Source organism: Callithrix jacchus, chromosome 2 (genome assembly GCF_049354715.1).
Source record: "Callithrix jacchus isolate 240 chromosome 2, calJac240_pri, whole genome shotgun sequence".
NCBI lineage: Eukaryota > Metazoa > Chordata > Mammalia > Primates > Cebidae > Callithrix > Callithrix jacchus.
This window is the reverse complement of record NC_133503.1, coordinates 171,298,367-171,323,630: the sequence shown is the minus strand read 5'-3', so window position 1 is coordinate 171,323,630 and position 25,264 is coordinate 171,298,367. Positions and strand designations below refer to the sequence as shown.

At 40.3% G+C, this 25,264-nt stretch overlaps 1 protein-coding gene across 2 annotated transcripts; it reads right to left on the bottom strand.

Moving 5' to 3' along the window:
- Nucleotides 1-1,862: 1,862 nt before the first annotated feature.
- AMACR (alpha-methylacyl-CoA racemase) lies at nt 1,863-18,526 on the bottom strand. Of its 2 annotated transcripts, XM_017969966.4 has the most exons (5): nt 18,186-18,526; nt 16,116-16,259; nt 14,943-15,103; nt 9,127-9,313; nt 1,863-2,619 (listed from the first exon to the last, which is right to left on the bottom strand). In XM_017969966.4, the coding sequence occupies exons 1-5, from the start codon at nt 18,430-18,432 to the stop codon at nt 2,210-2,212; spliced, it is 1,149 nt and encodes a 382-aa protein (XP_017825455.1). In that variant the 5' UTR covers nt 18,433-18,526; the 3' UTR covers nt 1,863-2,209. The 2 variants fall into 2 exon arrangements, with proteins under 2 accessions (XP_017825455.1, XP_017825456.1); XM_017969967.4 differs by lacking the exon at nt 14,943-15,103.
- Nucleotides 18,527-25,264: the final 6,738 nt, after the last annotated feature.

The window sequence follows — 25,264 nt, the reverse complement described above, 5'->3', positions numbered from 1 at the left end:
CTACAAAAAACAATTTTTCATTTGAACATTTTGTGTAAAGTCAACTAATTACAGAAATCAACACTGTAAGCTAGCCTGTTTATTTACAGATTTTGCCAACTTGCTTTTATTCTTTCTCTCGCTGGTCCATTCAACAGGTATTTTTTTGAGCACCTATTATAACAGTAACCAAGGTAAAAAGATTTGGTTCCTATCCCTTAAGACAGTGCTACTCAAAGTGCAGTCATTGAATCAGAATCAGAATCACCTGGAAGCTTGGTGGAAATGCACATCCTGGGTCTTAGAGTCTCTGGGGCTGGGGCTCAGGAATCTGTTTTAACAGTATCTCCAAATAATTATTTTGCCTGCTGGAACCATTACTCTGGGAACGTATGTCCTAGTGAATCATTTTGTAAAGTATAGTAAAGGCAATTACTGTCCTTGTAGATGTGTATGAAGTACAGTGGAAACGTAGGAAGGGGCTTAGGAATAGGAGCTAATACTGTTCACCTTGGATGTTTAGGCCCTTCACAGGCATTGTCTTAGACATCACAATGACAGAGTGAGATGTGAACCCAAGGCCCTTCTGACTCCACAACTCATAATCACTGTACAAAACTACTCTAGGGTTGAGAAGCACAGGAGGTTCCACAAAGAAGGCTGTGTTCCAGCCCAGTCTGAGTTTGCTAAATCAAATGGCTAGAGCAAAAGGGGTCTTGATAATCCTGGAAAATAATGATGCAGTATATACAAAGAAATGGAAACAAGAGAGACCATGACATAGTTAGAAATTTCAGGTAGTCCAATGTAAGTCCTGGGGAACAGGAGGACAGGGATGCGACTGGACAGCTAGCTAGAAGTCTTATTGTAAGTAAAGAGTTGATATGCTATGTAAATGAGTTTATATTCTACTGTAGGAGAAAAGAACAACAAAAGATTTTTGCAGGACTGAAAATTCAGTGTGGTGTCAAAAACACCCAGAAGAGTAACATGATAACAAATATTAATAAGGCAATGATTCCAGAGGTCAAGGCTAATAGGGTAACTGAACTGGAGTCTTGGGAAGAGATAAGAGGGGCCTGAATGAAAACTGCAATGGGGATAGGCAAAGGGCATGGATTCAAGTACTGTTGAGGTAGAACTGACAGCACTTCACTCTTGAGATATATTCGTTTAATAAATATTTACTAAGTTTCTGCTATTTGCTTGGCACTATTCTAGCAACTAGGGCTTTTACAATGAATGAAACATACAAAATCCCTCACAAAGCTTCCATTCTAGTGTGTGTTGGTGGGCTAGTGGGGCAGGAGGGGTTAACAAGCAAATATGTCAGGAGTGATATATGGTACAAAGGAAAACAAGATGGGGTGAAGGGATAGCAAGTGATGAGGTGGCTGCTGCTTTAGACAGAGGCTAGGAAAGGACTCTCCGCAGCAGGGGAACTGGGCAGTGGCCTCAGTGAAGTGAGGATAAGCTCAGGGCCTATGAGGGCGGAGGGAGGCAATGGTGGGAATGGAAGCAGGAGACTGGTGAGAGAGGAAGACCTGCCTGGCAGAACTCAAACAATGGCACAATGTGAGAAAAAGAGGCATGTCAGAGAGACTAACTGGCAGCTGCACAGAGAAGCCTGGCTCCCAGCAGAGGACTAGAGGGAGGGGTGGGAGTTATCTGCCGGAAGCCTGGAGAACATCTGCCAACATTGCCATTCGAAGACACATACTGAGTTATTTCCAGTCAAATTAAAATGGTCAGACTTCGTCATCTAAAAACATTCACTCTGGTAAACAAGCAAAAAAGATTTCAAGGAATCACAAAATGTGATTTAAATGGTATTCAAAGGGTTTTCTTAAAAGCTTTGTGCAAACTTAAAAGCACAAGTACACTTTAGGGAAAAAGAAAGCTTTATTAAATAAATTATATTATATTAATTCATTCAAAACATAAGTACACAAGTATCTTAATATCAACAAATATATCAAGCAAACTGGAAGGCGGAATAACTATCATAATTTAGTAGAAGTACCCAAAGGCTTTCTAAATCAAAAGCCCTAATGATAACCATTTTCAGAATTCAATCATCACTGCAGAATCAGAGTCTGTGGTTTTTTTCGTGATTAAAGTGGTAGGACACTGCAATACTGTCCCTCCCCATTTCCATGCACACAATGTTATGTGTTATGCTACACTGCAAATGCAGTATTCAAACTCACTTGAGCTGTGAGCCTGGAAGTTAAAGACCAGCTTTTACCTTATGACTTTCAATGATTTTATCCGAGGTGAGCTGATCAATCTCTTTGAGGCTGAATCCAAATTCTTTAAGTATCTCCTCAGTGTGTTCTCCTACAAAAGGATCCCTTTTGAAAGAAGGGACAGCTGGAGTGTCTGACAGCAGAGGTGCAGGGCGGGGGCTCACGTCCCGCTCCTCACTGGTGATAAACGAGCCCCGTTCCTTGTTGTGATCATGACTGACAACCTCCTCAAAAGTCAGAACTGGAGTCACACAGGCATTTGTGCCATCAAAGATTTGACACCACTCTGCCTTTGTCTTCTTTGCAAATACATCTGCAAACTTCTTCTTCATTTCTGGCCAATCATTCATGCTCATCTGATTGGGAAGTTCATCAGGCTTTAGCTCAAGTCCTGAGGAAAAATAAAATTTCTAAAATTATTATGATTTGAACAGAGCAATTATAATCAATGAAAATGAATGCTGGGCCCACTGCACTATGCAAAATAAGATGTTCTAGAAGAGCTTCTCAAATGAGGCAAGAGAAAAAAATACAAAGTCAGTTTGAGGTTGGAGCAAAAGGCTGAAGAGGGCAGAGGTCATCAGACTTGTCACTACCCAGATTTTGTTATTCATGTTTCGCCAAAAGTAGTGTTCAATAGTCTGGTTTCCAGAAATTGATTTCCTACCTCTTAGTAGATTTTGAAAAACAATTTCCCCAGGATGTAATTACAGTCATACTGAGTTAAAACAACTCCATATTTTTTATAACGTACTCAAACTTTATTAAAAAATACAATATAAACAATTTTATATATGACCATCTCAGTTTCCAAGGAAGAAGCCTGAAGACAAATTATTTAATTCAGGATTGCAATTTTATAAATACATTCATTTCTCTTTATTTTGTTAAAAGAAAAGAGCTGGAATGGCTAGGAGTGGTGACATAAGTATAGTGCAAGCTACTTGGGAGGCTGAGGCTGGAGGATTACTTGAGCCCGGGAATTCAAAGCCCAGCCTGAGCAACACAGCAAGACCCTCATCATCCACCCATCATCCATCCATCCAACCATACATACATACATACATTTTACATACATACATATATTTTTACATACATACATACATTTTACATACATACATACATACATTTACATACATACATACATACATATATACATATATTTTTAAAATGAAAGAACCCAAAAGGGCCAGGTATGGTGGCTTATGCCTATAATCTCAGCACTTTGTGAGGCCAAGGTGGGTGGAGTTTGAGACCAGCCTGGCCAACATGGTGAAACCCAATCTCTACTAAAAACATAAAAATTAGCCAGGCGTGACAGAAGTTGCCTGTAATCCCAGCTACTCGGGAGGCTAAGGCAGGAGAATTGCTTGAATCCAGAAGGTGGAGTTGCAGTGAGCCAAGATCGTGCCACTACACTCAAGCATGGACCAAGACTCTGCCTCCAAAAGAAAAAAAAAGAGCCAAAATTAGCTTTTTGTACCAGGATAAAGGACTTGTAAGGTAACCAAAGACTCACGCAAACTGTTCCTATAACAAACGTGACAGAAACTTATCAGCCAGTCAGGCTACAGTGAGGCATGTAGACTTTCTGGCATGAAAGGGGCTTCAAGGGCCCATCAAGACGACAGTGCAGAGCACATGAAAGCAGCCACCTGGGAATTTAACAGGAAAGGTGGCCTCTCTACCTTTTGACCCCATCTGTGTTTTCTGTACCGATTATGTGGGCTTACCCCTGCAGACATGCCCAAACTCCAGTGCTGATTAAATTATACCCAAAGGGCAGGGTCACTTTACAATAGTTGGTAAACTATGATGCATAACGCTATATGTAAGTTTAGCCAAGTTAAATGAATAATCCTCACTTCCCTACCATGATCAAGGCTAATTATAAGTTGCTCTAAAGATGAGGCAGGAAGACATAACTACTGAAGCTTCTTCGGGGTTTTGAGGGCTATGAGGAAATAAGAAGCACTAACAGAGTTCCAGATTTGTGTAAACAGCCTCCGGTGGAATATACATTTTCCAGAAAATAGGTACATATTCTTCTGTAACCACCAGTCCCCTTCCAACACCAGGAAGGATATGAGGCAATAATTTCAGGTTATCACTGTAATCTACAGAGAAATGCTTTCAAGGATGTCTTTTACTTACTTGGTGATCTTTCTTGATTGCCCTGAACTCTGTGACTGAAAGGCACATAAAATGAGCAGCAAGCCAAAAGCAGTGATCTTCACATGCTTTTAAAACAGTTTCTTTTTATCAGAATTGATCAGAATCATAACACTAAGTAAAGCTGGGGCCAATATGATCTCTAACATTATACTTGAGATTATACAGATCATAGTTTGTATGCTAAAAAATACTAGAAATCAAAAGCCTCCAGATCCCACCCTAACTCTAACACCCCAATTCTGCCATTGTCTACCATCTTGTCTCAGCCTATAATCTCCCATCCTGTCCATGACCCTGACCAAGCCCACAGGATTAAACATCAGTAGTTTAAGGTGAGCTGTTTGCTATGCTCCTGACAATCCAATATAGAACTTGGAATCCAGTCCCAAGTCTCAGAATCCATAATTGTATAAATACAGTGATAGATTGTGGCTAGTTGTTATGGTATAATCACTATGAAATTTCTGGTATTTTAAGTTAAAGAGATTTTTCAGAAACTGGACTGGGGCCTCAGACACCATTTAAAACTTGGGAAAGCATATTTTGATTTCAAAAAAACTACCATACACATACACACACACACACACACACGTAATTAAACAAAATGCTTATTCTTTTAAGTACATGTCATAAACTTTACTGCTTTATAATATTAAGTATATAGTAAGCAGTCAAAATTCATGTTAAGTATTCAATGATATATGTCTAGGATGGCAAATGTAAACATTATTTTTATAATGAAAAATTGGAAAAAATGTAAAGGAACTTGCAATAGGGAACTAGTTATATAAGTTTATTACAGGATATGACTGCTATATGAAATGCATGATATGACTGCTATATAAAAGGGGTGAGGGTGAAGATCTTTTGGACTGACATGAAAGAATGTCTTCGCTATATTGTCATATAAAAATAGCTATAGGCCGGGCATGGTGGCTCATGCTTATAATCCCAGCACTTTGGGAGGCCAAGGCAGACAAATCATGAGGTCAGGGGTTTGAGACCAGCTTGGCCAAGATGGTGAAACCTTGTCTCTACTAAAAATACAAAAATTAGCTGGGCATGGTAGCGGGTGCCTGTAATCCCGGCTACTCGGGAAGCTGAGGCAGGAGAACCATGCCTGGGTGACAGAGGTCATCCAGCTTTTGAAAACCCAGGAGGCAGAGGTAAGGTTGCAGTGAGCCAAGATCACATTGCACTCCAGCCTGGGAACAGGATGAGATTGCATCTCAAACAAACAAACAAACAAAGAGCTATAAATTATATATATATATATATATATATAACATTGTAAAATAGAAAATAATTGCTGAGTGTAGTGGCTCACGCCTGTAATCCCAGCACTTCAAGAGGCTGAGGCAGGAGGATCACTTGAGCCCAGGAGTTCAAGACCAGCCTGGGCAACAGAGTAAGACCCTGTCTCTACAAAAAATCAAAAAGTTACCCAGGCATGGTAGCACATGCGTGGTGGCACTTAGCTACACGGGAGGCTGAGGAGGAGGACTGCTTAAGCCCAGGAGGTCAAGACTGCAGTGAGACATGTTTGTGCCACTGCACTCAAACCTGGGCAACATAGCAAGAAAGACCCTGTCTCAAAAAATAAAATAAAATAGAATAATTGTGTGTTTGTATGTGTACAGTAAAAATTCTTGAAGGCCACATCCCAAATTTTCCTAAAGTAGAAGAACAAAGGAAAATCTGCATTCTTACTTTTTTAAATCTGAATTGCTTATTTTTTTTCTAGCAAACATATAATTTTAAATTTTTATTTCATTTTTTAAAATTGTGGTAAAATATAATCCCAGCACTATGGGAGGTCAAGGCAGGCAGATCACTTGAGGTCAGGAGTTTGAGACCAGCCTGGTCAACATGGTAAAACTCCATCTCTACTAAAAATACAAAAATTAGCCAGGTATGGTGGTGGGCACCTGTAATCTCAGCTACTCAGGAGGCTGAGGCAGGAGAATCACTTAAACCCAGAAGCAGAGGTTGCAGTGAGCTGAGATCACAACACTGCACTCCAGCCTGGGTGACAGAGGTCACCCAGCTTTTGAAAATTATCTATTGATAAACAGCTTTTGGAAATTATCTATTGCTTACCTGATTGTACTATAAGAGACTTGCTATTTTAAAATGTCATAAAATTGTCAGTGTTTTCAGACTTTTTTTTGTCCTAGAAAATGGCAAGGACACAGCAGAGCATGCACCTTAAAAAGACTTTGCAAACTTATGTTTAGAAACTGAAGATCTAGATTAAAGTATTGTCTCAAAAATCTAAAATACAAGGGGGAGTAAATTAGGTATGTAATTAGTACTCTCTCGAAAAATTATTAATATTATTTGTTTTTGTTTGTTTGTTTTGAGACAGAAGCTCTCTCTGTCACCCAGGCTGGAGGGTAATAATGTGATCTCAGTACACTGCAACCTCTGCCTCCCAGGTTCAAGTGATTCTCGTGCCTCAGCCTCCTGACCAGCTGGGACTACAAACACACGCCACCATACCTGGCTAATATTTGCATTTTTAGTAGAGATGGGGTTTCACCATGTTTCAGGCTGGTCTTGAACTCCTGACCTCAAGTGATCCACCTGCCTCAGCCTCCCAAAGTGTTGGGATTACAGGCATAGCCATTGCACCTGGCCCTCAAAAAATTATTATAGATATGGGGGTTTGTCCAGTAGAACTTGAGAGAGAAGAAATGTATATGTGATTAGTAAAAGTACTATTTTTGTAAATAAATATTACAAAAGAAAGTTAATGCTGAGGAATTTTGGCACGGACTAGGTAGAGTAGAGTAAGTGAAAGGTGATTTAACATGCTATCTCCTCTAGCCATCTGTCAGCTAAGGATCCTAGGTAAACTTTGAAGGGAGATGGGGGTTAAGGATACTATAAAAGGCTGTGGATGCAAAAAGAGGGGTCTATAAAAAATCAGGGGAGTTACAAAGTTTAAACTCATCAGAAGAATACCTAGAAGAAGGTGATCAGGAGATAAGGGGTTGGAGCAATGACCCTGCTAGAAAAATATCTTGTTTCATCTTCAGTGTTTCCAGAAAGGTTCATTCATTGAGGTGAAATGTGGATGTGGAACACAAGCACTCCACACATGCGGCAGTCCTTCTTCCTCTCAGGTTTTGTTTTCTATGGTTTCAGTTAGCCACAGTCAACCATGGTCCGAAAATATTGAATGAAAAATTCCAGAAATAAACAATTCATAAATTTAAATGCTGTTCTGAGTAGCATGATAAAAACTTGCAGCATCCTGCTCCATCCTGCCCTGGACATGAATCATCCCTTTGTCCATCCTATCCACACTGCGGGCGCGACCCACCCATTAGTCACTTAGCAGCCAACTTAGTCATCAGGCTGACTGCGCAGTATTGCAGGGCTTGTGTTCAAGTAACCCTTATTTTACTTCCTAAAGGCCACAAAGGTTGCAGGCAGAAGTGATGCTGGCAATGTGGACGTGCCAAAGAGAAGTCTAAAGTGCTTCCCTTACATGAAAAGGTGCAAGTTCTCAGCCTAAGGCAAGAAGAAAACTTGCATGCTGAGGTTGCTAAAATCTATGGTTAAGAATGAATCTTATATTCACGTGACTGTGAAGAAGGGGAGAAGCAGAAAGAAATTCATGCTAGTTTTGCTGTCACTACTCAAACTGAAAAGTTATAGCCAAAGTGCATGGTAAGTGCTTAAGATGGAAAATTGCATTAAATTTGCGGGTGGAAGACATAAACAGAAACATCTTCCAATTGACAGCAGTCAGGTTTAGTACTACCTGCAGTTTCAGGCATCCACTGGGGCTCTTACAATACATCTCCCACAGATAAGAGAGGACTATGGTACATGTTTTAAAATAACAGGATACACCAAGGAAGGGAGTTAACTGCCAGAATGGCAGAATGAGAACCTTCAAAAACCTGCATTAAAGCAATGAGAACCCTAGCAACAACTGTCAGAATCAACTTTTTCATAATTCTGGAAATTAAAAGCTTGCAGCATTCCAAGGAGCATTTATTCAAGAAAAACAGCCGAATCTCAGTAAGACCAGTGAGATTTGTGGTGTTAGAATTTGTGCTAATTTCATCCTTCTCCCTGTGGTAGCCTTGAAAACCAGCTACCTTTCAACTCTGGTTAATTCTGAAAACCAGCAGGAGAATAGCCCCGAGAGGAGGAAAATGAGTTTGGAGCTTCCTCTAAAAACCTCATCCCCAGAGAAATGACATTGTTTAGCCTGTCTGGCAGCTTCCTGAAAGGCTCCATTTCCAGGGTTTGTCTTTCTGTGATCTGACTCAGAGCTCACTTTGCTCTACCCCTAAAATGTTGATTTAAAAAAGAATGGCAGTATTTTATCTGTTTTATTGAAGGTGCTGTGAGCTGTCTAAGGTGGTGTTACCTATTGCAGCTAATGAGATGGAAACCAAGAAACCTAAAAGAAAAAACTGGGGAATGGGACATCCCCAATGGGTAGCATTTGACAAGAAATTTTTTACAACTCCTGAGAAGGCCACACACATGCACACGTGCAGGGCAGTGTGAATGCCTGGGAGAGATCTGAAAAAGCCCTCCTCTCGCACCTCTGGCTGACCTTAAGGCTCTTCACAAGCAAGAAGTTCAGGCACACAGTGCCTCAGAAAAAAGCATCATAGATTCCAAAAGTCTTTAAAAAAGAACTAAAGAACATCCACAGCAAAAGGGGAGTTGGGGGAGACATGTGAAGGTGACTTGCCTTTGATCAGCAGCTCATAGAACTGGGGTTCTATTGCTCCCACGGCCATGAACTCCCCATCTGCTGTCCTGTAAGTTGTATAGAAAGGTGCTCCACCATCCAACATGTTCTGCCCTCGAGGTGCTTTCCACAGATTCAATTTCTGAGTTTTCCACAGAAAAGAACTTAAATATGCTGTTCCTTCCACCTTTGAGAAAAGTGAATATGAAACAAATCCAGATAATTCAAGTGTCAAAGCATGATTCATTCCTCCTATTGAAGTTTAAAATTTGTATAAAAATGCTTATCTTAGCATGTAGGAAGATTCTACCCAATTATGCAAGACTTCTTTGCTATTTCCAGAAAGTGAAGTAGAGCAGGTTTATGTTAGAATAACAATTGGCTGCACTATTCAATTCTGAAAATACTGTAAGACTTAGAAGGAATAACTTTTGTTCTCCATTTCAAATAAGATTAGCAAAATGCTGGCGATTTTTTAAGCTAGGTGAGGGTACATGGAAGGTCACTGTACCATTCTACTTTCTACATATGTTAAAAACTACCAAGATAAAAAGTTAAAAATAAAGAAAAAGAGCTTTTAAAAATCCATCTTCTGATCTCCATACCTATAAACACACATAGATACACAAACCATACTACGTTTTAAAGGTAAATCACACAACAGTAAAATTTGACATACTCTAGCTTGATACCAATCCTAAGAAAACTGTATTTTAGTATAATATATATGTTATCTTTAATAATCACTAGAAAGTTATAAAATAAACTAATAATATGGATGGCAGGTATATGCATTTTCTGAGTCCAGGCAAACTAGTTTGGAAATGCCACTTCCCACTGTCCTGAAGTCATCATGCAATCAAGAATAAGTATGACAAGGCTCAAACTCAAATGCTGGAAACATTGGTCTACCTTAAGAAGATTATGTTCTGATCTTTACACCTTTTATAAGCCTAATGTCTCCAGTCCCCCAGGGAAAAGGCCCTCAAGCATCCTTGCCTCAATAGTTACAGATAGAGGAGGTCTTGTTCCAACTTCTAACAATTTCTCAGTTACTGGCTGTGAAACAACCATACAATGTATCTTTGGCTATATCCAATTTTCCCTTTCAACTTGAAATTTCATGCACATCTGAATTTATGGCTGTGACATTTATTATCACCAAATAGCTGAGTTCATATAAGTGGCCTATGGCAGTGCTCTTGAGACTGGGTTACACAGATATTAGAGTTCCATATTTATACACATATACACATATATACACATATGCATATATATTGTGCACTATTTTGAATATATTTTATGTTTATGTTATTTAATCACATATTTAAATGTATCCTATACCAAATTCTGACACATCAGGGCCTTAACTCATTAACATTTGTTGTTAGACTTTAAAACAAAGCTTTTCCTTCCAACTTTGCCTAAATTTTACCTTGTATTTGGAACACTATTAAGAAAAACTTTTGTTCTGCATGGGTCTCCTCCCCTCTTAATTTCTCCTTGCTCATACAAAACCAACAACTTTGACAAGGAATAATAAATAAACAATAATGAACAATAAGCAAGTGCCTGCTTTCCGCTCAAGCTTTGCTTCTCTGAGCCTACCCCCAATCAACAGAGCAGTAACAGATGAGCTGGAAGCAAGCTGGCTTGTCATACGGTGCAAGAGAGAGTTTTAGCAGAGAGTTCTGAATATTATTTGTCTGACTTTTACGTTCAGGCCAAAGAATGTGAGAAGTTTTTAGATACCATAGTGAGTCAACCTTGAAACAAAACGTTTCTGCTTTATCATAAATGAAATGCAATCTGGAATTTAAGCACGCTATTTGAAAACTATAGGTTTTTGTTGTTGTTGTTTTGTTTTTTGAGATGGAGCGTTGTTCTGTTGCCCAGGTTGGAGTGCAGTGACGCAATCTTGGCTCTCTGCAACCTCCACCTCCTGGGTTCAAGTGATTCTCCTGCCTCAGACTCCTGAGTAGCTGGGATTATAGGCGCCTACCATGCCCACCTAATTTTTGTGTAAAATTATAGGCATTTCTAACTTATCTCTGTAACTCAGGATTTTCCTAACATCCAGTCGAAACGAAATGCAGTATTAAACTGAATATTGAAGGTCATGAGACGATCACCCATAAGCTCTAACTTCCAGTGCTTATGTTTAGAACAGTTTCATTGGACTGACAAAACATAAATACTGAATATGTAAATATAAAATATTTTATGCTAATAAAATACCCCTTTAATCTCTTTTATATGTTGAACGTCCTGATGAGATTGCTGAAAAATAGATGCACTAACAGAGTCAGAGTTACAGGTACAGTTGGGCTTACTCAGGACAAAAACACGTTCTGGTCTAATCCTCAGGATTAGAAGAGGGGACAGTACAAGAAATACAGTAGGAAGCCTCCCGATCTCATCGCAAGGCCTGGCAGTGGCTACCCTGGCACATGGCTTCTCTTGCCCCAGGACTCACATACCATGCATGCCACAGAGAGCCCCCTGACACCGGGAAACCACAGCCTCAATTCACCACCAACCTTTGATATTGTTAAAAGAAAGACTTTAGACAAATTGATTTAATAGTTTAACAGAGCAAAGAATGACTCATGAATTGGGCAATCTGTGGAACCAGACTAGGTTCAGAGTGACTCTAGTGTAGTCGTGTGGACTCATGGACAGAAAACGAAAAGTGATATACAGGAAACAGAAGTGAGGTACAGAAACAGCCGAATTGGTTACACCTGGGCCTTTGCCTTGTTTGAACAGTTTGAACAGCTGGCCACCTGTGATGGGCTGAAGTATGGCTGCTGTGATTGGCTGAGACTTGCAGCTTGTTACAAGAGGTTACATTCTGTTTACACAACCTGAGATCATAGTTCACGATGTAAGAGAAAACTTTAGGTCAAACTTAAAATACTTAAGGGGACAGCTTTAGGCTACACTTCATTTAACACTGTTCTCATCATGTGGGCCCAGATTGAGTGTAAATACAGCAAAATGCACTCCACATCCCGCAGCTATCTTAACTACAGTTTCCAAGGAAACAGCACTACAAAAAGATAGACTCCAGGTCTTCACAGGCAAGCCCAGGTCTGGAATTACGCTGCTAAAAAAAAGTGAAAACTCCTGATCCATTAGAAGGGATCTGCCTCCCCTTAATCAGCTTCCACAATTGCTTGTGTTACAAGAGTTCTTAGTGATGAAGTAATGACTATGATTTACTGATCCTTTTTAGCCTTGAGTAATTAGCAAACACTTACTATCCCCTAATGGAAATATAAACCCAGAAGAAAGATTACAACATTTCACATACACTAAAACCTTACTATCTTATTTTATTTTTTATTTTTATTTTTTTGAGACAGGGTCACGCTCTCTCACCCAGGCTGGAGTGCAGTGGTGTGATCTTGGCTCACTGCAACCTCGGCCTCCCAGTTTCAAGCAATTCTCGTGCCACAGCCTCCTGGGCAGCTGGGACTACAGATGCCCACCACCACACCCAGCTAACTGTTTGTATTTTAGTAGAAATGGGGTTTCATTATGTTGCTCAGGCTGGTCTTGAACTCTTGACCTCAGGTGATCCACTCACCTCAGCCTCCTAAAGTGCTGGGATTACAGGCGTGAGCTACCATGCCCAGGCAACCTTACGATCTTCTAATCATTATGTAATTCTGATTAGCTACATTCTGCTGAAAAAAGCAATCACCTTTTTTTTAATACTCAATGATAATCAACTGCATGTCCTCAGTAAATTATTCAAATTATTGCTAGAGAAGCATCTAGCCTTATATTCTCCTTAACACTTCCAAGGCCCCATGTTTGCTCCTTAGTTCATTCCTTTTGGACTCCATGGACTGTGCCCATAGGGGAGCAGAGGGAAGTTGTTGAAAGCAGTGGCTTTAGGATTCAACTGCCTGGGGCAGTGCTTTGGACTCTTTCCCATCACCTGCTTTAGAGGAAGGCAGTTAACTTCTCCAAGCCCTTAAGTCTTCAATGCCAATGACAGTAGCAGGTCTCCCTCAGGAAGTTGAGTGGATCAAAGGAGGGAAGGCCTGTGGAACGTACTGGCTTTGAGTTTGGCAGGCAGTGGTATAAAGCCAGAGCTGCTAGCTCATGCTGCAACTGTGCCATGACTACGCCAGGAGCCGACCATAAAAGATACTGCCACTGCTACATACTTCAGAGAGGGCACACAGCAAAGTGTCAGATGTGCCCTGATGACAGTGTCCCTCAGATACACACTCAGTACAGGGCTGGTCATGATTTACCATGAAGAGAAGGAAGCATAGGCTGAAGCTTTGGAGATGAGGGGTTTCTGGTAGAAAATGCATTTTGCATTTTGCAAGATCATCAAGGACCCAATCCAGTTGACATTCTCAGTCTCTAAATTCTTGAGGTTCCACCAACATTTGACCTTCTGACCATTCCTTTCTTTGGTTTCCATGACAACACTCCCTTCTGTTTCTCTGCTAACCTCAAGTATCCCACCTGGATATCTGAAAGGCAGTTCAAAATGGAAATGACCAAAACTGAATTCCTTTTCTTTTAGTAAAAATAACTACAATGACAAACTTTTACAGAAGGCTCACTGTACACCAGGCACTGTTCCCACACTGAACAATGCAGAACTCACTGAATTCTCACAGCATCTAACAATGCTGTGAGGTGGATGTCATTCTTATCTCTATTTCACAAAGGAAACTATAGCACAGGCAGGTTAAGTAACTTGCCCAAAGTTAAGTAAAATGCCCAAAGCTGGTAAATGGCAAAGCTGGGATGGAGGCAATCGGCTGCCACTCTATGATCTGGCCACTGCTCCAGGCTGCCTCATCCTTCAGCAGTCTTTCCTCAGGACACTAGCAGGTCATCCAAGCCAGAAACCTGGGAGCCAGCCTTGACTTCTCCCTCTTTGCTCTCTGTCAGTCTATTATCAATTCCCAGCAATTTTACATCTCAACTGTTCCTTCTATGCAAACCAACTCTACCATTTACTGCTGTAGTACTTGCCCTGATGTGTTCAGCAATAATCCAGTAACTGGTCCCTCTACCTCCAGTCTTGTCTCCTCAAATCCATTCTCCATCCTACCTCCAAATGTCTGTGAAAATGCAAACATGGAGTGGTGCTAGAGTGGGCTCTCTTACCCACTAGCTGTGAGATCTTGAGCAAATGGCTATGCTTCCATTTCCTCCTCTTTAAAACAACAATGTATTCCTCATGCAGTTTTGAGAAGAAGAAGAAATCACACAGGGAAAGCGCTCAGCAGAACACGAGGCAAGCATTCAGTGGATGACAGTAAACAAACAGAAACATTATGATATCAGAGCATCCCCTACAAAACGCAGCAGGTAGGTTTAGAAAGGGAGCTCCATTTTACCTTAGCATCCCTAAGAATTTTCTCTACCTGCTAAGGGAGACTTCTTGCACTTTTTTTGAAAGACAACTGCTTGAAAATGATATGCTAAGCACAAGAGATAACTTGGGGAAAATTGCGGAAATATTTAGGTTGACACAAAAGTAATTGTGGATTTGGCAAAACCTGCAATTACTCTTGCACCAAACTAAAACAACATAGGAATCAGATGAGTCACAAAAAGTTTAGAAAATTGACTCCAAGAACAGATGATCAAAATATGACATTCTAATAGATATATAAAGGACATGAAGCTATTTTAAAAAGAAAAGGATATCCTTGGTAACTTGGATTGAAACTTCAAATGTCATTTATCTCTTGTCTTCTTCAAAAAAGGATTTTAAGCAGCCATATCTCACACTTAGCCACAAGCGGCAGGCATCTACCCAAATTAATACTTACCATATTTGCATCAATGACCTGACCCTTGCCAGAGCGTGTGCGTTCAAAGAGAGCCATTATAATGCCCAACGCACACATAAGGCCACCACCAGCAAAGTCAGCCAGGAGATTCAGCGGGGCATATGGATTCTCATCACTTCTGCCAATTTTTGAGAGAACACCTATATCATTAAAAACAAATTTAATGTCTCTTTTAAATTTAATCTCTTCTTTAAATATGTGACCATCTTAGAGGAATAACAATAATCTCTCCAGTAGATAATCTAAGTGAAACCTAGTATACAACACTTTTCCAAATCTAAGCTTAGTCAGCAAACTTACCAACAGGCTTTCCTTCAAGACAGGATCCTGGTTTGGTTTTTTTTTTTCTCTCTAAAACCTATTCCAACCACCGTTTTCAAAATATTGCTAAGCTTTTACCCACTCATTTTTGGAAAAGAAAATGATTATTTGTTTTGTGGTTTTAAAACAGTAAATGCACTTTCATTCTTATTAGAAAGAAATGAAAGAAAATACTTGTCCACAAGAAAAAACGGAATTTAATTTTAAAACAGATGTGAAAAGCCAATTCTATACACACTTCTTTCCTCAACCTTTAAATGTATACTCACAGAAAATCTGAAACTTCCTTTAGTCAGTAACACACAGTTCTTAGAATTCTGCAATCAGGCCAATCTTATATGCTGTCTCTCAGGCAAAAAACTCTAATAAAGTGATGTTAGGATCTGAAAACCACAGGCTTTTTCTACTGTTCATGGAAGTCTGAAACAATGACTTAGGCAATGATTCTCAATGTGGTGGGTAGAGATTTGATGGGGAGAAGTAGCTGTCAGAATCTAACTATATCAACATTTCAAACTACAGAGCAACCATCCCTAGTATCCATTAAGCCGCGTAATTCCTAGCAGGAGCTTGTCTGAGACTTGACTCAACAAATATAGTAAATAAATGATAGTAGTGAGCACATCCTTCGAACATGTTAAGGGGTGGGGTGAGAGAAGGTTGAGAATGATTGTTTCAAGACCCAAACCAATCCATTTTAAACAACCATGCTCTCCTGTTGGATTTTGATAAATATTTAAATCTTCACCTTTAAAAATTCTTGTTAATCAACATACCTATAGATCTTGATGAAATAAACTAAAAGTGTAGACTAAATTTTTTTTAACATACCTGACAAAGCCAAATAGTTGATATCATGGCCAGCTAACCTAGAGAAGCTTCCCGACTGGCCAAATCCACTCAGCCTGGCATAAATAAGCCTTGGATTCTCCCGCTGCAGAATCTCTGGGCCGAGCTGGAGTCTCTCCATGACACCTTAAGAGAAAAGTAACAATCTTCTTAAGAGAGTATGAATTAAGAATGAGGATAATCTCTTCCCTGAGGCAAACACAAAATAGCACTACTGCAAGTAATATTAATGACATTTGCTGTAGGCTGACAGTATGTTTCCGGCAATTAAGGACTCAAAGAGTGAAGCCACCATTTCTGGAATGTGTGGCTTCTTCCCAGGATGTAATTTCTCCTGACACATCCCTGTTTCCATCTAGGTTTATCCAAGGCTATTTATTCAATCCCCAGAGCAGGGTCTCATCACTTTAGGAAACCCCTTTTCTCTTTCTGTACTGCATCAGTGTTTGCCACGTCCCACTTCAGCTGCACTTGCTCATACATACCTACACTTATCTTCCCTATCAGCTCATGAGCTTCTCCTGCAGAATTCACACCTGATCTGTTTCCACAGGCGCTTAAGTGCCTAGCATCTCTACCTTCATAAAAAAGCTCACCATCTGTAGAAAGAGAGGTGAGTGACAACAGTACCTGAGAGCTTTTCAGCTATCAACAAGTATAATATATATTGCACAAACCCCCGGTAACAGCACCTGAAGTTTCCTGGGATAATAAACTCACCATTCCAGTAATGGTGGCGTCACTCTTTGGGTCCTTAGCTGCTGGAAATATACCATCAGCCTACAGCAAATGTTATTAATTGTACTTGCAAATAAAGCTAAAATAAATCACAAAAAAACTCTAGTTATCATCATAAACACCAGTCACAACGCCTCACCTGGAGGCTATATCCATATTCCAAGCCGATCTCCTGATTACAAGACCATGGACAAATTAGTTAACCATGCTCAGACTCCCTCATCTTAAATGGAGCATTCTTAAATTATTACACAATCTTAATCATTATTGTTACAATCCTCAAATACGGCTGTCAGAGTTAAATGAGTTAACACATTTAAATAAGCCTGGTGTCCTGTAGACATTCATTCATTCACCATTTACCGATTTCCTGTTATGGATAAGGCAATGCTTTGAATTTCTATTTAAACAAAATTATTCTGGCAGCTGTCTGAGAATGAACTGGAGTGATACCAGCCCCAAACACCAGTTTTTAAAAGCCTGTCACCAGTGTCAAGGCAGCTGCAGAAGGTATGGAAATAGTCCAAGTGGGTTAAGTAGCAAAATGACTGTATTGGTGATCACTGAAATTGGATGTGGTGAAAGGAAGACTGGAGTCGATGATGAAGAACAGGTTTCAGATTCAGGCACTCACTGAAACAAGTAATACAGAAGGTGGAGATGCTGTTTTAGAAGGAAGAAGGAAAGGCTCAGCTTGGGATTTGTGGACGATGCCTAGTGGAGAGCCCTGACAGCGATGCCCAGGACCTATGTATGCCAGCATCTGAGACTCTGAAAAGGTGGAAGTCTCTATAAAAGGTGAAAATGGTGGGAATGAATAAGGGGGGTCCAGGGAGCAGATGCTGAGAATCGAACCTCTCCCAGGCAGGAAGAGTTAGCCTGGGTTTGTGGATGGCTTCAGGGTACAGCACTCCATAAACATAAGGAATGACTGTGGGCCCATACGCAGTTTTCTAGGGAGGGAATCCTATAGCTTTTATTAGATTCTCAAAGGGTTCAAGACCCTCAAGAAATTAAGAATGGCAAATACAGAATGTTTATTAGAAAAAAAAGAGGATTCTGGGAAGGAATCAGAGAGGCAAAAGGAGAAACCGGGCAACAGCAGTATCTCAGAACCCAAGTTTTGGACCATCGTCTCAAGGGACGAATGATCACCAACAATACCCTAGGAGCAAAAACATCTAGAATGTTGGAGCTGCCGAGGGTTCCTGCGGCAACAGGGCAAAGGTGTGGCGGGCGCAGCCTCGATGGAACGGCCAGACCCCTACCCTCCGTGGGAACTTTCCGAGAGCAGCCCGCGGGACCCGGGCTCACCGCTGCGGAAGGGCTCCAACAACACGTCCGACTTTGCGCACAGACGCCGCAGCACCGCGACTCCCCGGGGCTGCTTCAGGTCCAGCGCCAGCGAGCGCTTGCCCCGGGCCAAGCCGCTCAGGTCGTAGCGGGAGCCGGGCCGGTCCACGCGTATCACCCGCGCCCCAAAGTCCGCCAGGACCATACCACAGAACGGGCCCGGGGCCAGGCCGGCCAGCTCCACGACCGAGATGCCCTGCAGTGCCATGGCACTTACTTCCTACTCCCTCTAAAGGAAACTGAGCAGTCCTTTGCCCGGGCCCAGCAGCTTGCAGGCAGCCCTAGCCGGGCCCGGATGCCCCGCCCCCAATCCAGTCCGCCCCTTTTTGGTGCGCCTGCGCGAGTCCACAGAGTCTGCGCCCTAGTGTGCTTCCCTCCCGGCCTCCCGGGTTAGCCAAATTTTCTAGCTTACTTTCCTTTTTCTGCAATCTAAATTTCTGAGTCCTAAATTGCAGGGGCTGACCTTGGGGACTCCTGCCTACTACCGTCCTCTCCGAACGATTTTATTGTCACCATGGCGATCCCCAGCCGTTTTATCATTTGAGCCCCTAACTCCTGCCTTGCTCTTGGGAAATAAAATAACGTAAACACGTAAAAACAATGCAAAGGCATTTTCTTCCCTAGACTGCTGGTAGTCGTCTTCACCGCCCCCGCTTAGCTTGCTAGCTACCGGTAGTTTAATTCAGAAACGACTTGCAATCCCTCCTAAATGCACTCATTTTGAGTTACAAACTCTGGATTACACGTCTTTTTTAAAAAGTTCAGACTACACTAGGAAAATTAGAAGAACATTAATGGGTGTAATGCTCATCAGAGCTAAATGAGAGCGCTTTAAAAATGTTAGTTTGTCTTCTGCCATTTCTACAGATAGCTACAATTTCAGGTTTTCAACCTAATACGTGATATTACAGTCCCACTGCTTTTACAAATCATTTTCTCTCTTCTAGGTATAGCCTGTGTGCAGGTGGCCTAACATAATCCTTAACATCTCTAGGAATTTGAATAGAACCAGAAGCGGGTGCCAGAGATATGCCTGCAGTAATCTTTATTGTGTGTTTATGTATTTTTCAACCAAGTGATTAAATCAAAAGTAAAACTTGGCACGGTTGTAATCCAGATCTATTAGGCAAGAAAGTCATGATGAGTTTTAGAATTATTTTAGGACTCTGTGGCTTTCCCTTTGTAGAAATAGAAAAAAAAAAATCCTAAAATTGGTATAGACTCACAAAAGATCCTGAATAGCCAAAGCAACACTGAACAAAAAGAACAAAGCAGGAAGCAACACATTACCAGAATTCAAATTATACTGCAAAGGTACAGTAACCAAAACAGCATACTGTTAGCATTAAACAGACACAGAGACCAATGGAACAGACTAAAGAACCCCAAAATAAGTCCATGTATTTACAGCCAACTGATTATCAACAAAAACACCAAGAACATACATTAAGGAAAGAACATTCTATTCAATAAATAGTGCTGGAAAAACAGGAAATCTATATGCAGAAGAATGAAACTAGACCCCTACCCCTCACCACATACAAACATCAACTCAGAATGGATTAAAGACTTAGACATACAACCTGAAACTATAAAACTACTAGAAGAAAACAGATAAAACACTTCAGAACATTGACCTAGGCACAGACTTTATGACTAAGACTTCAAAAGCACAGGCAACAAAAAAAATAGACAAATGGGACTATATTAAACTAAAATGCTTCTGCACAACAAAGGAAACAACAGAACAAAGAAACAACTTATTGAATATCAGAAAATATTTTGCAAATTATTCATCCAACGAGGGACTAATATGCAAAATATACAAGAAACTCAATCCAACAGCAAAAACTGAAATAATCTCATTAAAAAGTGGGCAAAGGATATAAACAGACCTTTCTCAAAAGACATACAAATAGACAACAGGTATATGAAAAAATGCTCAACATCACTAATCATCAGGGCAATGCAAATCGAAACCACAATGAGATATCATCTTACTTTAGTTAGACTGGCTACTATCAAAAACACAAAAAAATAACAAACGCTGGCAGAGATGCAGAGAAGAGGAACTTATACACACTGTTGGTGGGAATGTAAATCAGTTTAGCCATTATGGAAAACGGTATGGAGGTTTGTGAGAAAACTAAAAATAGAACTGCTCTATGATTCAGCAATTCCTCTACTGGGCATATATCCCAAAGAAATGAAATTAGTATGTCGAAGGAACACCTGTACCCACATGTTTATTGAAGCATTATTTACAGTAGCCAGTATATGAAATCAACTTAAGTGTCCATTACTGGATGAATGGACAAAGAAAATGTACACATATACACAATGAAATACTGTTTGATCATTAAAAAAAGGACGAAATCCTGTCATCTGCAGCAACATGGATGGAACTTGGGGTCATTATGTTAAGTGAAATAAACTAGACACAGAAAGACAAATATCACATATTCTCATTCAGATGTGGGAGCTAAAATCTAATCTCATAAAGATAAAGAGTAGAATTATAGGAGGCAGAGATGAAGAGAGGTTGGTTAATGGGTATAAACAGGTAGTTAGATAGAAGGAATAAGTTATAGTATTTGATAGCATAGCTGGATGACTATGGTTAACAACAGTATATTGTATATTTCAAAATAGTGACCAGATGCAGTGGCTCACACCTGTAATCCCAGCACTTTGGAGGATTGAGGCAGCAGAATCACTTAAGGCCAGAAGTGTGAAACCAGCCTGGGCAACATAGTGAGACCCCCATCTCTACAAAAAACTTGAAAAATTATCTGAATGTGGCGCATACCTATAGGCCTACCTACTCATGAGGCTGAGATCTGAGGATCACTTGAGCCCAAGAGTTTAAAACTTCGATAATCTATAATCACACCACCGCACTCCAGCTTAGGAGACAGAGTGAGATCCTGTATCAAAAAAAAAAAAACTAGAAGAGAAGATTTGAAATGTTTCCAACACAAAGAAATGATAAATGTTCTGGGTGATGAATATCCTAAAATCCCTGATTTGATTATTACACATTGTATTCATGTATCAAAATATCACATGTACTCCATAGATATGTACGAATACTATGTATAAATAATAAATCAATAAAAATGTATATTTTAATGCCGTAACCCTTAGTACCTCAGAATGTGACTGTATTTGGAGATAGGGCCAAAATGAAGTCATATGGGTAGGCCCTAATCCAGAATGACTAATATTCATTCAATCCTGGTATCCGTAGAAGAGAGATTAGGACCAAAATAACCACAGACCTAGGGTGACCATGTGAGGACACAGTGAGATCAAGTGAGGACACGTCATGTCTTCAAGCCAAGGAAAGAGACTTCAGAACAAACCAAAGCGGCCAACATCTTGGTCTTGCACTTTTAGCCTCCAGAACTGCAATAAATTAAACTTCTGTTGTTTAAGCCAACCAGTCTGTGATATTTCATTGTGGCAGCCTTAGTAAACAAATACATCCTCTGCCACACAATTATAGATAAGGTCTCTAACACAGGTCTCAGGTCATCTAATAGATTTCATTTTCTATCTCAGAGAATAGCTTTGAAACCATGCCTCCTAGATTCCAGGTTTATTTTCCATAAGTAATCCTTTGGCCAGGGATATCTTCTTAAGTGCATTCAATCTTTCCATTCTCTTCCTCCTAGCCAATATCATGCATCTATTTACACAAAATCCAGTTGATAAGGAGATTCACTTGCCTTTTTTTTCCTCCTCCAGGACAGCCCTGTAGTAAGGGAGTAAATGCATTATAAGCCAGCTGCTTTTAACTCCTTCCATAGATAAGGTCTTCTTTAACTTTCACCTGCAGTTAGATTTATTTGATTCCCCACCGCAGCATTCAAGAGATAAACACAGCCAGGCACTGTGGCTCACACCTGTAATCCCAGCCCTTTGGGAGGCTGAGGTGGGCAGATCACTTGAGGTCAGAAGTCCAAGACCAATCTGGCCAATGTGGTGAAACCCTGTCTCTACTAAAGTATAAAAATTAGTTGGGCGTGGTGGTGTCTGTAATCCAAACTACTCCAGAGGCTGAGGCAGGAGAATCGCTTGAAACCAAAAGGTGAAGTTTGCAGTGAGCTGAGATCGTGCCACTGCACTCCAGCCTAGGTGACAGAGTGAGACTCAATTTTCAAAAAAGAAAAAGAGACAAACCCATGATTTTGATGTATGTCCTACAGTCCATTATATCTATTTGCAGACATAGCTGTATTATTTATATATTTTGTTTTGTCAAAATATTATTTGTTTTTAATTTAATAAATTATATTATATTGCACTTACTTTCTGAACTACTTTTTCACTCAATTTTACGTTAACTGGCTCCCCATTTCTACTACTTTCTTTTAGATCCATCAGGATTCTTGGTATAAATACAAAAAAGTTCACTGGAAGGATGTCAAGTAGTTCATATTATTTCTGGGAAAGCTAGAAATCAGGCAATGAATAGGGCATGGAATAGTCTGGGCTGCTAGAGTCAATTCAAGGTTGCAGCATGAAGGTCTGGTTAGGATAGAGCATCTGCACAGAGAATTCACTCACCCCTGTCAGGTTGAACTCCTGCCTGCTGTGCAGGATTGGCACCAGCCTAAATCTGACCCAAAAGGGCGGAGGGACTAACTTGAAGGGCCTCCCACTGACAATTAAGATGGAGCTGTTAAACTAGACTAATGACTGGTGGATTAAAACATATCAGATATTATGAACATTTGTGAGTTCACAATAATGGTTTATAAAAGCCTTTATTAATCCCTGTTGGAGGTTGTTAGGGCACCAACTTTTTATTCTAAGCGTTGAATATTTATCTTGACCTGCATATATATGGTATTTCAGGATAACCAAATAGCTAATCAAAGAATGTCTGTGTTTAAAACTTTCAATATTTTGCAACCCCAAATGAAATAGCAAATTTAAGCTATAATCCTAACTGGCTGCTGAAAACATTAGGCAAAAAGCTAAAGAGGTAAATGTCTTCGTTTGTTCAGCTGCTATAGCCACTCACCGTAGACTGGGTGGCTTAAACAGACATTGATTTCTCACAGTTCTGGTGGCTGGAAAGTCCAAAATTGAGGTGCTGGCAGAGTCATTGCTTGGGGAGGGGACTCTTCGAGGCTTCTCATTATGTTCTCAGAGGGTGGAGTGTGGGAGAGAGAGAAAGAGAGAAGCAAGCTAATCCCATCATGAGGACCCCACCCTCCTGACTTAATCACCTCCTGTATTAGTCTGTTCTTATGCTGATATGAAGAAATACCTGAGACTGGATAATTTATAAAGCAAAGAGGCTTAATTGACTCACACAATTCTGCATAGCCGGGGAGGCCTCAGGAAACTATCATGGCCCAAGGTGAAAGAGAAGCAAGATACCTTCTTCACAAGGTGGCAGGAAGGAGAAAAGCAAGCAGGGGATAGGCCAGACACTTATAAAACCATCAGATCTGTGAGAACTCACACAGTATCATGAGAACAGCATGGGGGAACTGTCCCCATGATCCAATTACTTTCCACTGGGTCCCTCCCACAATATATGCAGATTATGGGAACTACAATTCAAGATGAGATTTGGGTGGGGACACAGCCAAACCATATCACCTCCCAAAGCTGCCATCACCAAATACCATCACACTGGGGACTGGGTTTTCAATATGTGTATTTTGGGGGATACAAACATTCAGTTCATAGCAGAGAACTTTATAATGTATAAATCTGGCTTTGACATCCTGAATCCACTGGTCAACTTTAATATCAATATAATAGGGCACTATGTACTTCCGTGTATGATGCAATGGACAGAACCATCCATGAAGTTTTGGCAAAAATCTGAAGCCTAAATTTAATCAAGCATCCTGTTTATCTACTTACAGGAAATATAGAGGATTGAGGATAAACCAAAGGATATAATCAGCAAAATCCACAATGTTAGAAAGTAAATGATAAGCAATAAATTATCACACACTGAAAAAGATTTAGATACATTAATCAAACATAATATGCAAATATTATCTGACATCCCGATTTAACCAAACACACAGTAGGAAGGTATTTGTAAAACAATTGGGATATTGTTAAACTTTGACTGGATACTTGATAATATTAAGAATTTTTTCCTTTTGAGATTGTCATTTTTCTTTCTGTAGTTATCATTCTTCTCCTTTTTTTTTTTTTTTTAATAGAGGCAGGGTCTTGATACATTGCCCAGGCTGATCTCAAATTCCTGGGCTCAAGCAATCCACCTGCCTTAGCCTCCCAAAGTGCTGAGATGACAGGCATGAGCCACCTCCCCCAGCCCATTTTTCTTTTTATGTTTTTAATTTTTAAAACTAATTTATCTGAGATACATGCTGAAGTGTTATAGGCCTTGAAAGCTATTCAAGGAACTTATAATTTCTGACCAGCTGGATTTGAGAATTGCTACAAATCTTTAGCCTTTGTCCCTCTCATTCCCTTCTTTTTTGAATCGGAACGTTTATATCTGTTATCTGTATTTTTCTGTCCTACTATTTTATTAGATGTGGGGGGCCAATAACTTTTCTCTTTAGTTTCACAGGTTAGTAGATCAAAAGGAACAATACTCAAGGAGCTGGACTGAAGAATCACTTCCAAAAAGCCTGTCTACATCTGGACATAATCCAGAGGATGAGATTCTAGACTTTTGAGATGATGCTATGATGATATGAGACCTCTGAGGACCTTGAGACTCTATTTTGACTCTAGAAATGACTCTGTTTTGCATGTGGGAAGTATTTGGGTCATTAGGGGCTGGAGGGCAATCTAAGGTTGACTCTAAGATGACCCAATTGATCTCCTCCTCCTAGAATCCATGCCCTTGTGAAACCTCCTCCCTTTGAGTTAGAGCTGGCCTGGTGACTTGCTTCTAACCAATAGAATACCACAGGTGATGCGATGTCACTTCCCTGATTAAGTTCTAAGTGGTTGTGGCTTTTATCTTACTTTCTGCAATAAATTCTCAGTTTCCATGCTTTAATGAAGTTAGCAGTTCACTGGACAAGCCC

Excerpts from the sequence above, each read along its gene's own strand:
- AMACR (XM_017969966.4), bottom strand. The coding sequence starts at position 18,432 with ATGGCACTGCAGGGCATCTCGGTCGTGGAGCTGGCCGGCCTGGCCCCG. Across the intron at positions 9,314-14,942 it reads AGGTCATTGATGCAAATATG|GTGGAAGGAACAGCATATTT; the intron begins GTAAGTATTAAT and ends CTTTTCTCAAAG. Across the intron at positions 2,620-9,126 it reads CTATGAGCTGCTGATCAAAG|GACTTGAGCTAAAGCCTGAT; the intron begins GCAAGTCACCTT and ends ATTTTTCCTCAG.